Genomic DNA, 13,520 nt, shown 5'->3' with positions numbered 1-13,520 from the left:
CGATATTATTATTACTTAATTACTTTAAAAGGTTATATAGCTTTATAACTAACGAGTACCCGAATCTTTAATATAATCTTCTAAGTTTACTTTCTATTAAATAATTAATCGATTTTATATTATTAATAAGCTTTATAAACATATACTTCTATTATTATTCGACTATTTTAAAATACTTATTGCTAGAGATTTTATTCCTTATATTATTAAATATAATACCTAATCGATTTATATTTTTTAAATATAAGAGAAATAGGGTATTAATAAGTAAAATATAAAAAGTTATTATTTTAAAGTACGTCTCTATTTTTATTATACTTAGGGCGACGGTTTCCTTACTTAAGCCGAAACTAATTTTTATAATACCCGTTATTAACGTATTAAGCGTTATTAATACGATCTTTTATAGTACTTAGAATTACCCTTTTTTTTAATTAACTATTATAATACCTTAGTATTTAGGATAATCCTATAGAAATTATCTAGGCCGTACCTTTTACTTACGTAAAATACTTATATAAGCTTAGTATTTAAAGGATCTAAATAGTATAAAAAAGACCCCTCTAGCTACCCCTAGATTTACTTAGTACTATATTCTTTTTCTTTAAATATTAAAAAAGATAGCGTTTTTTTTTTAATTATTAAAAAAATAAGCTTTAGCCTTATTAAATTCGCCCTTTTAACTACCTCTATATTTATTATCTAAGGGACCTTCTCTTACTATTTATAAATAAAAGCTTATTTATTAAGAGCTTTTATTACCTTCTATTCGTTTAGCCTCATATATTTTCTAAAAGCTAATAAGATAAAAAAAGAGTAGTTAATATCGTCGATTTCGTTATAATTTAATTTATTAATATAGGGGGTAAGATCTTTTTTATTTTTTAAATCTCTCATAGGGGGTATATATTTTAAACTACTATTTTAATTACTATTATTAAGTTCTATACCCCTAGATCTACCCTTATATATAATAAAAAATTAATTAAACTAATAAGGGCTAGTTTTATTATTTACTACCCTCGACTTTTTATACTATTTATATAATTTAGTACGCTCTTTTTTAAAGTAATTACTTAACTAATATTTCTTTTTTATAAATATAATATTACCTCTTCCGTTACCCTACTTATTTAATAAATCTAGGCCTCCTTATTAATAATTACCATATCTAGCCTCTTTTTCTTTCTTATTATATATTTAATTAACTTAATATTATTAATAAGGGCTATTATACGCTTAGAAATAAGTTTAGTATAGTATTCTCGTTTTAATATTAAAACTAAATCTTAGCTTTAAATAGAGCGTTTCGTAATCTTTAGGTACTTAGTATAAAATTATTTTTATTTTTAGTATATACTAAATTACGGTATAAAAATATCCGACTTTCCGCTTATTTATCCCCTTATTTAACTAGGTTTTTACTAACTTATTAATTTAATTAATAAGCTTTTTAAAGATCTTTACTTATAATTTACCCTTTATTATCCTAGCTATAAATATAAAAGAAATCGCTTATAACTTAAATAAGAGCTCTGAGTTCTTATTATAAGTCTTAAAATAGCTTCGGATTACGTTAATTATATTAAAAAAGTCGTTTTAATTAAAATTACGTACTACTTTATAATAATAATTAAAAGCTTTATTTATAAGTAAGATATTAATTACTAAATAATACTAGTATTCCCTAATTCCGACTTTTTTATAATAATTATAAAATATTATTAGGGTTTTTTATAAAACCTTATACTTCCCCCTAGAATATAATTTCTTTTTTAAAAAGATCTTTTTAAAGTTTATAAATTACCTCGTATTTATTACTAGATTTTCGGTATTTATATACGATCCTTACGTCGTTATATATTATTAATAACTTCGGGTTATTTACCTCCTTTTTTATTAACTAATTAGTACCGAATTTCGTATTAATAATAGTAACGAGTTATAAATTAAAATAAGTAGAATTATTAATTATTATACTTTTAATACTATATTTTACCCTAGTATATCTTTTTATAATAATAGATTTTTATTAGTAATTATAAAGAGGAAATCCAAGTCGTTTACTTTTTTTTTTAAATTTATTAAAGCGATTATATACTTTATCGACCTATACTTAGTTTTATAATACGAATTCCTCCTCTATGATTATTATTATTAATATTTCGTATAGCTGTTATAATTATAATTGCGCTAGTAATACCCCTCGCTTATAGAGGAATTTATTAACTACTTTTATAATTCCTAGGCTTATATTTACGAACTATTTATCTAATTAGTAACTAAAGTCGTTTATAATTTTATAAAATAGGGGTTACCCCTATAGCCCCTTTTTCTTATAAACCTTAGTTAAATAGATTAATATTACGTTAATTTACTTATTATTAAACTAATCCGTAATTCTATATATTTACGTCCCTTAATAATCCGGGTTAATATGTACTTATTTATAAAAGATTATAATTTTATTTAAAATCGGGTTTCGTCCTCTGTTTTTTTACTTTAACTTACTAAGGGTCGTACTCTAATTTATATTTATATTAATAATTATTAACGTATTTAATTTTAATAAGAATATATTTAATCTGCGGACTAGTCGTAATAAATCTATATTTTTATTACTTAACGAATTTATCGGGGTCTAAGAGATTCCCGCTTCCTCTCGCTATTTTATTATTACTCTCATTTTTACTATTTTTAATAATTATTATTACTTTTTTAAATTACTAACTATTATACTTATCAAGATCCTCTTTTTTATTTAATATAAAAGGGTAGGTTTCAATAGTTCTTTTTTATAATAATAATAATAAACGTTTATATTACTATAAAAAGATATAATAATTAGTCTTAGGATCTTTATTAATTACTAATTTCTACTATCTTATATACTTTTAGCCTCTTAAGCCTCGTACTCTTTATAATTTTTAAATAGCTTTTTTCTTTAATTTACTTTTTTTAGGGCGGTATTTTATAAGAATAGTTAAAAATAAACGCTAAATAGCTCGTAAAAAAGCTATATAAGTTATTAAAAACTATATAAGCCGTTAGGTATAATTAACGAAGTTAAGCCCTTTTTTTTATAAAATTATAAATTTTAAGGACTTATTAAAAATACTTACTTATTATTCGTACGTAGTAAGGTTAGATACTTTAAAAATCTTATTTTTTATAGCCTCTTAGTACCCTATTTTATATTTTTTAAGTAGTTTTTTCCGTAGCTTAATTACGGTTAAGTAATTATCGCTTATTAATAATCCCTTTTATTACTTAGTTAATTTCTTAAAATTAGTAATCTCGCGCTAGGAGTTAATATAAAAAAAGCTTTTTAATAGCTTTTTAAAAGATTCTTTTCTTTTTTTCTTAGATCCTCGTTTTTTTAGCCTTTTTTTAAACTAATAATAACTTTAATAAGAGGTTATAAAATTATTTTAAAGTAGCTACCTTTTTTTAAATTAATTTTTAAGATTTATAATATTCTTAACTTAATATTATTAAAACCTCTAAATCCCCTCCTCCCTTATTAAACCGTCCCCTATATTATATTCTTAAATAATACTTAGGGAGTAATTAAAATAATTATAAAAAGGTTATTTAAATTACGGGCTTAAAGTTATACTTATAAAATCCTCGTAATAATAAACTTTTTTATATATTATAAATCTCTTAGTTTAATAACTCTTATAAGGTTACCTTCGCTACTAAGTAAAAATATTTATATTTAAAAATCCCCTTTTTTAATTACGTAATATTCTTTTATATTATATTATTAAGCTCGTTCGTCGTACTAATTAATTAAGCAAGTAGTCGTTACGTAAGTATTTCTTTTTACTAATTTAACTAGTTAATTTCTAATTATAAGCCGGCTATAGAAAAGTTATTTAATAAAAAAGCTACTTAGGGTAATAATAAAAGGCTAGTTACTTAAGTAGTTCTATTAATTAACGTAGTTTAATATAATAAATATTAACCTCTCGTAAGTAGTAAAGGGCTATAATTACTTAATTCCGTACGGTATTTAAAAATCGCCTCCTTTTTTATCTACTTTTATAAAATTAATTAATATAAATCTCCTATCTTATATAATATTAAGAGGTCGTCTTTTTTATATAATAAGATATCTTACCGATTTATATAGTGGTTTTCTTTTCCGGCTTTATAAGTATAAAAGATCGACCTTAATGGGATTACGCTTTTAAAGGAAATCACACGATATAGTACACTTTTTAACTATATAATACGCATAATATATCCTAAGTACGCGCTTAACGTAATATAGTAATTTCGATACGAAAACCGCTATTTAATTTAGGATAGGTAAGCTGCCCTCTTTAGTAGCGGCGCCGGCTAAAAAGGTCGACGGTAGAGGTCGGCCGTAATAATTAGCCGCAATAGTCGGCCGCTATAGTCGGCCACAATAGTTAGAGGCGGCCCTTAACCACAGAGGTTCTAAACTTTAATAATAACGTAGAGGTTTCTAAAAAAAGGGCTAAATAGGCTAATATCTACTGCTCTTTAGAGCTTACAAAGATTCTTTCTATCCTCATCGCTTCTAACATTACCTAAAGCTACTCTCTATTTAAACTAAACAAATTTACTAAACAAATCTACTAAATAAACCTATTAATATACAAACTACTACCTAGATAGCTAGTTAGATAATTAGTTAAGAGGTTAGCTAGTTAAAATACTACCTCGACGAGAACCTCTTAGTATATAGTTAGTAATTAGTAGGCCAAAGATGCCCGTCGATAAGTCTGCCCCTCTCGGGCTGGGCGCCCTTAGCTAGCTCGACGCTATAGCTATCGTAGCTAACGTAAGCATACCTAAGAAGTAGCAAAGTACTTTCCGGTAATACGGAATTCGGCTAGGTAATATTATAAGCGCCGTAAATAGCCAGGCTAGTACGGATACTAAGATCTAGTATATCGACGCTAGCCTAGCTATAATAGCTATAATAAATAGGCTAGAGGTATATAGGGTTAGGGTAATAAGCCGGCGCCTTAAATAGCTCTTACGGGACCCCCTAGGTAATAATAATACTTATATAAAAGAATAGATTATACTAGACCTAGCTACCTATGCGGGCTAGTACTAAGAGGTCCTATGCGCATTAGAATAAGTAAAGCTCGCTCTATAAGCGGCTAAAAGCGGCGGAAGGTTAGGAGCTATTAATAAAAAGAAGATAACGGTCGAGTCGGTTAACTGCTATTTTAATTAGTAGTTAGGTATAGAGCGCAATATACCCAGTTTTCCTTAATACGTAATATATAGTACGGCCCCGGCGGATTGCTCTGTTGGGGGGATCTTACCAATTTATAATAATAGAATTTAACTACTAATTAGTATTAGTATCCTTATTATAAAGTAGTTAATTCGAACTATAGTTAACGAAGAGATTAATTAAACTATATAAATATTTACGTAATAAGTATAAAAAGGAGGTTCTAACTATAGGTTAAGCTAGCTATAATAATCGTAAATAGGGCCCTTAATTGGCCCCTGCGCAGTCGGTTATATACCGCGGTTAAATTAGACTTCTAATTTAATAATAGACCTTTTCTTTTTATCTATTTTTACTTTAATAATTAAGTTATTTTTATTATACTCTATATACTTATTATTACGTATTATAACTCGTAATAATTATAAGCCTAGCTCCTATTTATTATTATTATAATAGTTAAGTATTATATTATTTATAAGTCGTATACTTAGAAAGCGAGAGGCGGCCGTTCGAGTCTCCGTATAGGCAGAGGGTTTTCTAACTAGTCTATTACCTATGGGGCTAAGGCTACTATCTATAGGGCTAAGGCGTAGTATAGATGCCTATTATACGGATAACGGCTCTAGGCGTCTGGGGGGTGTGTCACGAGATATGGATGTGGTTAATGCTGCCCACATTGAGTGGGCCCGCTTTTTGTGACAGAAGACCTGACCCTTGGCCCATCCACGCGTCGCTCTGCTGCCCAGCATATCTGACGATGGCAGAAGTCAGAACAACAGCGATTGGTACGATGGCGATTGAGGCGGGTGCAATCAAAAGTAAAAGGAAGCTTAAAGCGATGTGGCTAACCAGGTTAGCCACTGGGCGGATGTGTCCATGTGAGACCACTGCTCTAGCCTGGAGCTGGTGTCGACGATGAAGCCCCGAAACCAATGCGATTGAGCAAGGAATGATGGAGAAGATGACTTCCTCAAGGAGAGGACTGAGGTCATAGCCTTGATAGCACAGCACGGAGTTCCACGGTGAATCATCGGAACAGGCAAATGCGTCGTTCGGGATGACCTGTTGGCTGTGTCTAAGCTCCATGGTCGTTGCGGATGGTGTGAATATCAGAGAGTTCATCGCAGGCTCAAGCGACAGAATCGCCGGTCGCTGAGTACCTATTCTTATGAAGCGCTTGCGGCTCGATTGCTTCGACGTTTACCGCCTCGCTGATAGTTCACCACATTCGACAGTAAGATGTCGCGCCCAAGAATGACTGACCACCGCGAGACCGCGACGACCCGACAAAAGTCCCTTTTGGCGAAGGATTCGCAGCAGGGTAGTTTCGAAATTGTAAGACCGGGACAAAGACCCCGGACAATCGGGAGTAGCCGGTCTTAACGTTCCCCAAGCATGTTTCTCGGCGCTTTAGGCTGACGGTTCACCTGCCTGAAGGAGCCTAATTGGCACTCGTACAGTGACCCTCCCCCGAAAAGATTTCCCTGTCAGCAGACGATAACATCGGGAAGAGACGGACTTCAAGATGGCGTTAGGCTCACATATGTCACTCGATGGATTGCCTCCCTGATGAGAGGATTTAGGATGCTGGTGTCTCTGAGACGAAAAATTTCAATCTTGAACGACTTTGCTGGAGTCGACACGGATAAACACGCTGAAAGGGCGAGAAACAATCAACGAGGTAGGTGTATGGTACTTGAGGGGCAAGCCACCCCTGGCTGAGTGTTGCTGTGCCGCAACCACACAGCAAAATGGAATGAGTTGACTTGACGAGCCTACGAGACTTCTTCGGGTCGTGAGAGAAAACTGTATGAAGATAAGATAACCCAAGACTACAGTTCAAGGGTCCAAGTAGAAGGTAATGATCCGTGTCTATCAAACTCAAGTCCCACATGTGATGTCAATTGCTAAGATTCTGAACGTTTTTGCTGAACCGCTCGATGTCCACGAAAATCCCCCGCTTTCACAAGCGTTCAGTATCATGGTCTCCGCCGTTGACCTAAGCTCAGCGCCAGGGAGCAGGTAACTACAGCACCTAAGTAAACGTCTGCAAATCAAGAGGCACGCTGCTCTCCGAGATGGCTGTCAACTTGTTCTCTGTCTGTATAATGGTACCTGGATGGAACACATTAAACACGGCGGCAACAAGGAACATCAGCGCCGCATCGAAGACGTAAATGTACACCTCGCTTGCCATCAGCGCTCCGTTACTACCAGTTACGTACTCGGCAACCCTGAACACGGAACGGACCATGATCAGAAGACTTGCGCCATACAGAATCCAGAGGAACGGTCTCCAGCGCAAGGAGGCAGAGTTGCAGGGATCAGTGGGGTTTTGGTTGATGCGATAGTGGAAGAGACAGGTGACGACGATAAAGCCTCCGAAGAAGAGGATTTGAACTGCGAGGCCGGCGATAATGATGTTTTCCCCAAGGTCGACGTCGGATAGGGATTTTGCTCTAGACAGGATTGCACCGCCTATTCAAGGTATATGTTAGCCCGACTACCCGCGGGTCTGAAGTCTCTCTTTTTAGAGACGGAAAGGAACACACCTGCGCCCTGCGTCACGAAAGAAATCACGTCGCCTAAGACGAAGAGTTTGGTCAACCACTTTGTTCTGATTAAAGCTAGGTGCTCGGCCTCAAGGAAGCGAATGAGACGGCCCAGGACCATGTAGATAGACGCAGCAAGGAGCGCGGGCCCGAGAAGGAGCGTCAGGCTCTGGATCGTGTACGAGGTCGTCGACCAGTTCAGGGTTTCTGTTGCGGATAATGCACGGCCTATGTAGCCCACGATTTCAACTGTGAAATTGGAATATCAGTAAGTGGAAGGTATTTCTATCGCAAGATGCGCCCATGGAGGCATGGATCTGCGTCAATAAGCGTCACTTACAGCAGCAGCCAATCAAGAATGGAACAAAGTACCAGGCCCGCAGTTTGATCATCTGAAAAAGGTGCAGCGCGGATGAAATGCTGAAGAGGGCGATGAAGATACATGCTGCCGGAAGAGAAGGGTCGTAGTGATAGAAGACGAACTCGCCGGGGCTGTTATCTGTTGGTGAGTCCATGGTTGGGTGACCTCGAAGATGAAGTATAGACTTTTTTTCAGACAATGAAGCACTCTTCTATGATGTCTTTGACGACAACCCGAAGTTGTTGCAATAATAGGTATTTTCCTGGATAAAGTAATGGAAATTCGGCATGATGTTCCACCTCATGGTTATATAAACATCGCGTTGCTAATAGCATATCCTTCCTTGGCTTCGATGACCTATCAACAATTTTTCTGAAATCGACATCTCTTCCCGCAGGCTCTTCGTAAACATCATTGAGGCTATGCTTGCTGTTCTGTCGATATTAATATCTCGTGTCTTGAAGTTGTCAATTTCTTGGCTTAAGTCTTGGCTGATGTTCGAATGACTGGTGGCCCTTGCGTCGAATACGTGTAAGTTTAGCACTGACTAGGTTTTGTCGCGGGTGTTGATTCACCCACTGTCTAAGCTTAGAAAGTCCGCGGCTCTTAGAAATCAAATCTCCGCAACCCAGTCTGCACACTAAGGATAGATAAATATGTATGAGCGGTCGATCGGCTTCGGATTCGGGCGCCCCAGTCCATTATCTCTGCGGGCTCGAGTCGATGATCGAAAGAAACCGGCCCAGTTAGTTGTGTCCCTCGCCTTTGCCCAATATGCCGCGAATTGGACACAAGAAGTCCCGTAACGGTTGTTCCAACTGTAAACAGAGAAAGGTCAAGGTGCGTCGGGCTATGGTCTTGTCTCCGCTTTATTCCACCTCTTCCCACCAAGAAGACAACCCAAGGCTAACATAGCTTCAGTGCGATGAGAATCGACCTTGTGGCGCATGCGTCAGACTACAGATCGAGTGTAGCCTGACGCCATCTTCGATTCAAGATCGCTCGCAAATCAGCGCCTCTACACTAGATGGCCATGGAGACGACTCGTCGACCATCTCATCCAAGAGCACCCCACCAGGAGGAGCCTCATCGAAAACACCGCCGCCCTCTTTAGGGGCAGACTTCCCCGTCGGACCCGTGACCGAAAACGCCTACCCCTGGATGATGGATCTCGGCTTGATGAACCACTTCACCTCCGTAACCTCCGCAACCTTACCCGGTGCCAACCTCCACACCTGGCGCGACAAGGTTCCGGCAGTGGCAGCGGACTCGCCCTACCTCATGCATCAGATCCTCGCAGTCTCCGCCTTTCACCTCGCAACCATGGAACCACTTGGATCTTTCTTCACGCGAGCTCATATGCAGCAACAACAACAGCGTCAGGAAAAACTATCTTTGGCGTTACAGCACCAACACCATGCAATTCGTGGAGTTCAGGCTGAGATTTCGCACGTCACGCCTGCGAACTGCGACGCTCTCTTCGCTGCTTCGTCACTACTCTTTATTGGCGCCTTCGCTGCCTCTGGTCCAACGCCGCGTAGTCCCTTTCGGCAGCTAGAAGTTGATGACATCTTGGAGGTCTTTACCCTCATCCGCGGTGTCAGCAGTGTCATGGCCTCGGCTAGGGAGAATGTGCGACATTGCATATTGAAGGACTTCATGCAATGCAATCCGTATCTAGGCGGCAACGAGTTGCTAACATTGCTGCAAGAGAACATCTCGCGAATTGAGTGTGGATTGGATCAGCAAGACGTTAGTCCGGAGATTAAGAATGTCATCAGCGAGACAATCTCGGGCTTCCGGGACAGCATTGAACGGGCATCTTCTATCACTCCTGAGTTGAACGTTGCCGTGTCTTGGCCTATGGTTTTGCGTGAAAACTTCATGGCCTTACTTGTTGTCAGAGACCCTGCGTCTTTAGTCATTCTTGCGCATTATTGTACCGTCCTTCATGCAGCGGGATCTCAATTTTGGTTCATGAAAGCGTGGGGACGTCACCTGCTTGCCGCAATAACTAGATCTCTTCCGCCAAGTTGGCGCAATGAGATAAAGTGGCCAGAAGACTATGTTAACCCAAGGCTAGCTAGTCAAAACGGAGATATCCCTCAGACGAGTGTTAAATGAGGCGGAGAACCGAATCAACCCGTGGTCATTCTTCGATTTAAATATATCAGCTGATTTCATTTCCTACCATGACCTTGATAGCCATCTATATTCTCAAACAGAAGCTTTGCGTACCTTGTTCCTCGTACCCCGCTGGTTGCCTAAATCAAGACACGGTATGATTACAAATGTCGAAAATGGATAGTACTGGACTCAAGAGACCAAGAGACGTAGGAATCATCGTGCGCAATCTGGCGTGAGAGGCAATTCATGGAGACTTACAAAGTGCTCCGTTGCCAAGAATCAGTATCAATCCGAACCCGAAACAAAAGGCGGTTTACCTTACATCAAGATGTCATCTACGACAGCAGTCTTCTTTGCGCATGGCTTCTATTACGGCCACGCGGACAGTTCAAAGTTCCCGAGAACACAGTAATTTGATCATCTTGCTTGGAGTCCAGCCTTTTCGCTCTCAATAATACCATGTCTGCTGTAGTTCCTTGAGGCTGTGCTGCTGAAGACAGCCATTCACTCCTGATGGAGCACCTTGGCGCTCGTTACGACTATATGATGAGAAAGTGAGTTGGATTCCTTGATGTTGATACCCAGGGGAAGGGGTGACGAATTTATATAAAGCCAGAGAGCTAATCTCGATCATTCTTTAAAACCGTTATCATATTAGACATCTTGACTTGAAGACATCACATTTTAATCATCTACATTGAACCTATCTCTACCTTATTACTTTATTATATTGACAAAGCACCTCGCCTCTTGTCTCGCTCTGTTGCCACTCCTTAGCGGACAGTCAGCTACCGCCCCTACGCCCTCTAAGTGCACCTTAGCCAGCGCTTATACCTATTCAAATTAATTAAATAAATAAGTTAAACAAATAGTTAAATATAGGAATTTCAGCAAGTCAAATAATTAAATATTATAAGGCCCTATATTTAACGTATTTAATTAAATATAAAGTCGCTTAGAAAAAAGAAAATCCGGGGCCGGGCTAATTAAAAATCGATATTCCTAACTATATTTTAAAAAAGTTTATAATTAAGAATATAAATACCTAGAGCGGGATTTAAACCCGCAACTCCTTATTTATAATTATAAATTTAGTATTATACTATTTAACTAAATAAATTATTAATAATTATTATAAAAAAAAAGCTTAAGTATTATAAAGCCTTAAATTTAGTATCTTATTATATCTAAGAATTTAAAAAACCTTTAGTACTCCCTTTTTTTAATATTAATAAAATTAATAAAATTACGTACTACTACTTCTAACCCTTTATAACTATTATAATTATTATTAATATTAATTAAATTATATATTGATCGATTTATTATATTATAACTAATTAATTAATAATAAATTATATAATTTTTAATGCGTAGCTATTATTTTAAATTACTTCGTGACTATAAACCCTAACTAATACTAGCCTCGTATTATTAACTAATTTTAATAATTATAATAACCTCTTTACCCTTTTAAAAATAATTTAAAAAGGGAGGACTTTTATTAATAACGATTTAATATTATAAAAAGGCGTAAAGCTAAAGAAGTTATAAATCTATTTAGAGGGGGTCTTTATTTAAGAGATCTATAATAGAAATATTTAAAGTAAAGTCTTTTAGTTTTATTATTATTATAATAAAATAAGTATTATTATTTATTTTAAAGTAGTAGTTACGAGCTTAGTAACGGCTTACTTAAAATTAAAATACTAAGTAATAAATCTAAGCTTTAGCGAGTCGTTATATTTATTAAAATCCTCTAAATACGACTTTATATTAAAAAAATAGAAACTTATTTTTAGTATTATTATAAAGGGCTAAGTAATAAAAATTAAGGAATTAGTAATTAGGTATATTATTAATAATAATAGCCTATTTATAACTTTTTATAATCCTTACCTCCGGGCCCTTTTTTATTAATTAAATTATAATATTACTAACGAACTCTTATTATTATATAAAAATATAAGAAAAGAGCTAAGTAAGATCTTTATTAAAAAAAAAGATATAATTAGAGTAAAGATCCGGAGGTTAATAATGAAAGTCTACTTATTATTTAATTTATAAACCTTGCTAATATAAAATATTATTATTATCGTTTTTATTTACTTTTTAAACTATGCTAAGTAATAAATATAATACCTTATTACTTTATAATAATAGTATAATATTTATAATAAAGCTAAGATTACCTAGATTATAAAATTAGTAATAAATAATTAGGAATTAAATAACTAAATTAGAGTAATTATTTATAATAATACCTTAAATAACGATACTTACTTAGGTTACTTATATCCTATATTATTTTATACTTATACTTAAAAAAGTATTCTTAATTAAAAAATAAAGTATTATAGTTATATTCTTAACCTCGTTAATAGGGCCTTTTTATTTAGTAATAATAAAAAGGTATCTAAATAAGAATTAGATATATTAATTAATACTAAGTAACTTTAAAAAGATCTTAACTTCTAGCGCATAAAGGGCCCTATCAATAAACTTCGGAACGTTATTAAATTTATTTATTTATTACTTTAACAATATAAGGCCTTTTTCGAGGTTAGTAATAAGACTAATAAGAACGATATATTTACTCTTTTTAAGGAGTCGTTATAAGAGCTTATATTAATACTTAATAATATAAAGTAGAATTCGATATATTTTATAATATAGCGCTTTTTATACAAAAGAAAGTAGATCTATACTTTTTTAGTAACTAATTAAGCTTATAAAAATTTAAAATAACAGATCCTTATTAAGGACGTTTTTAATAATAACGATTAGTCATTATTAACCGAGCTAAAGGTAATACTTAAGCTACTTTACCTCTAAATAATAAGATATTAGGGCTAGGGTAAAAGAGATAGTTATAGCCGTTTATAAAAAGTAATAGTAAGTCTCGAGTACCTTATTAACTATCTCGAGGAATAAAAGAAATTATATAATAAACTTTTTAAAAAAGAAATAAATTTATAACTTTTTAAATTATAATATTATAATTATAATTAACGTAAGTAATACTACCTCGTTAGTAATTAGCTCGTTATTAATTTATATCCTAACCTCTTTTTTAATTTCTAACTTTAAATAGTATTCCTTATTATATTTAGTTTAAGTATATACTTAGGGAGTAAATAGAGCTACTTCTTAATAATAATTTTAACTTATAAAGATATTTTTAACTATTAATTATTAATACTTAGTAAGTCCTTAATAAATATTATACAAAGTTAAGTAACTCTCCGCTCTA

General features: G+C 34.2%; 3 protein-coding genes across 3 annotated transcripts; 2 read left to right on the top strand and 1 right to left on the bottom strand.

The window, feature by feature from the left end:
• Positions 1-5,825: 5,825 nt before the first annotated feature.
• CLUP02_14113 (uncharacterized protein) lies at positions 5,826-6,146 on the top strand (the record flags this gene model as incomplete). The annotated part of the gene is made up of 1 exon (XM_049293045.1): positions 5,826-6,146. The coding sequence occupies one exon, from the start codon at positions 5,826-5,828 to the stop codon at positions 6,144-6,146; it is 321 nt and encodes a 106-aa protein (XP_049150191.1).
• Positions 6,147-7,262: 1,116 nt separating this feature from the next.
• On the bottom strand, positions 7,263-8,294 carry CLUP02_14112 (uncharacterized protein; the record flags this gene model as incomplete). The annotated part of the gene is made up of 3 exons (XM_049293044.1): positions 7,263-7,705; positions 7,780-8,028; positions 8,120-8,294. The coding sequence occupies 3 exons, from the start codon at positions 8,292-8,294 to the stop codon at positions 7,263-7,265; spliced, it is 867 nt and encodes a 288-aa protein (XP_049150190.1).
• Positions 8,295-8,914: 620 nt separating this feature from the next.
• On the top strand, positions 8,915-10,264 carry CLUP02_14111 (C6 zinc finger domain-containing protein; the record flags this gene model as incomplete). Its single annotated transcript, XM_049293043.1, has 2 exons — positions 8,915-8,980; positions 9,062-10,264. The coding sequence occupies 2 exons, from the start codon at positions 8,915-8,917 to the stop codon at positions 10,262-10,264; spliced, it is 1,269 nt and encodes a 422-aa protein (XP_049150189.1).
• Between the last annotated feature and the right edge of the window lie 3,256 nt (positions 10,265-13,520).

The sequence above is a fragment of the Colletotrichum lupini genome, chromosome 7, assembly GCF_023278565.1.
Source record: "Colletotrichum lupini chromosome 7, complete sequence".
Lineage (NCBI taxonomy): Eukaryota > Fungi > Ascomycota > Sordariomycetes > Glomerellales > Glomerellaceae > Colletotrichum > Colletotrichum lupini.
This window is presented reverse-complemented; position numbering and strand designations above follow the sequence as displayed.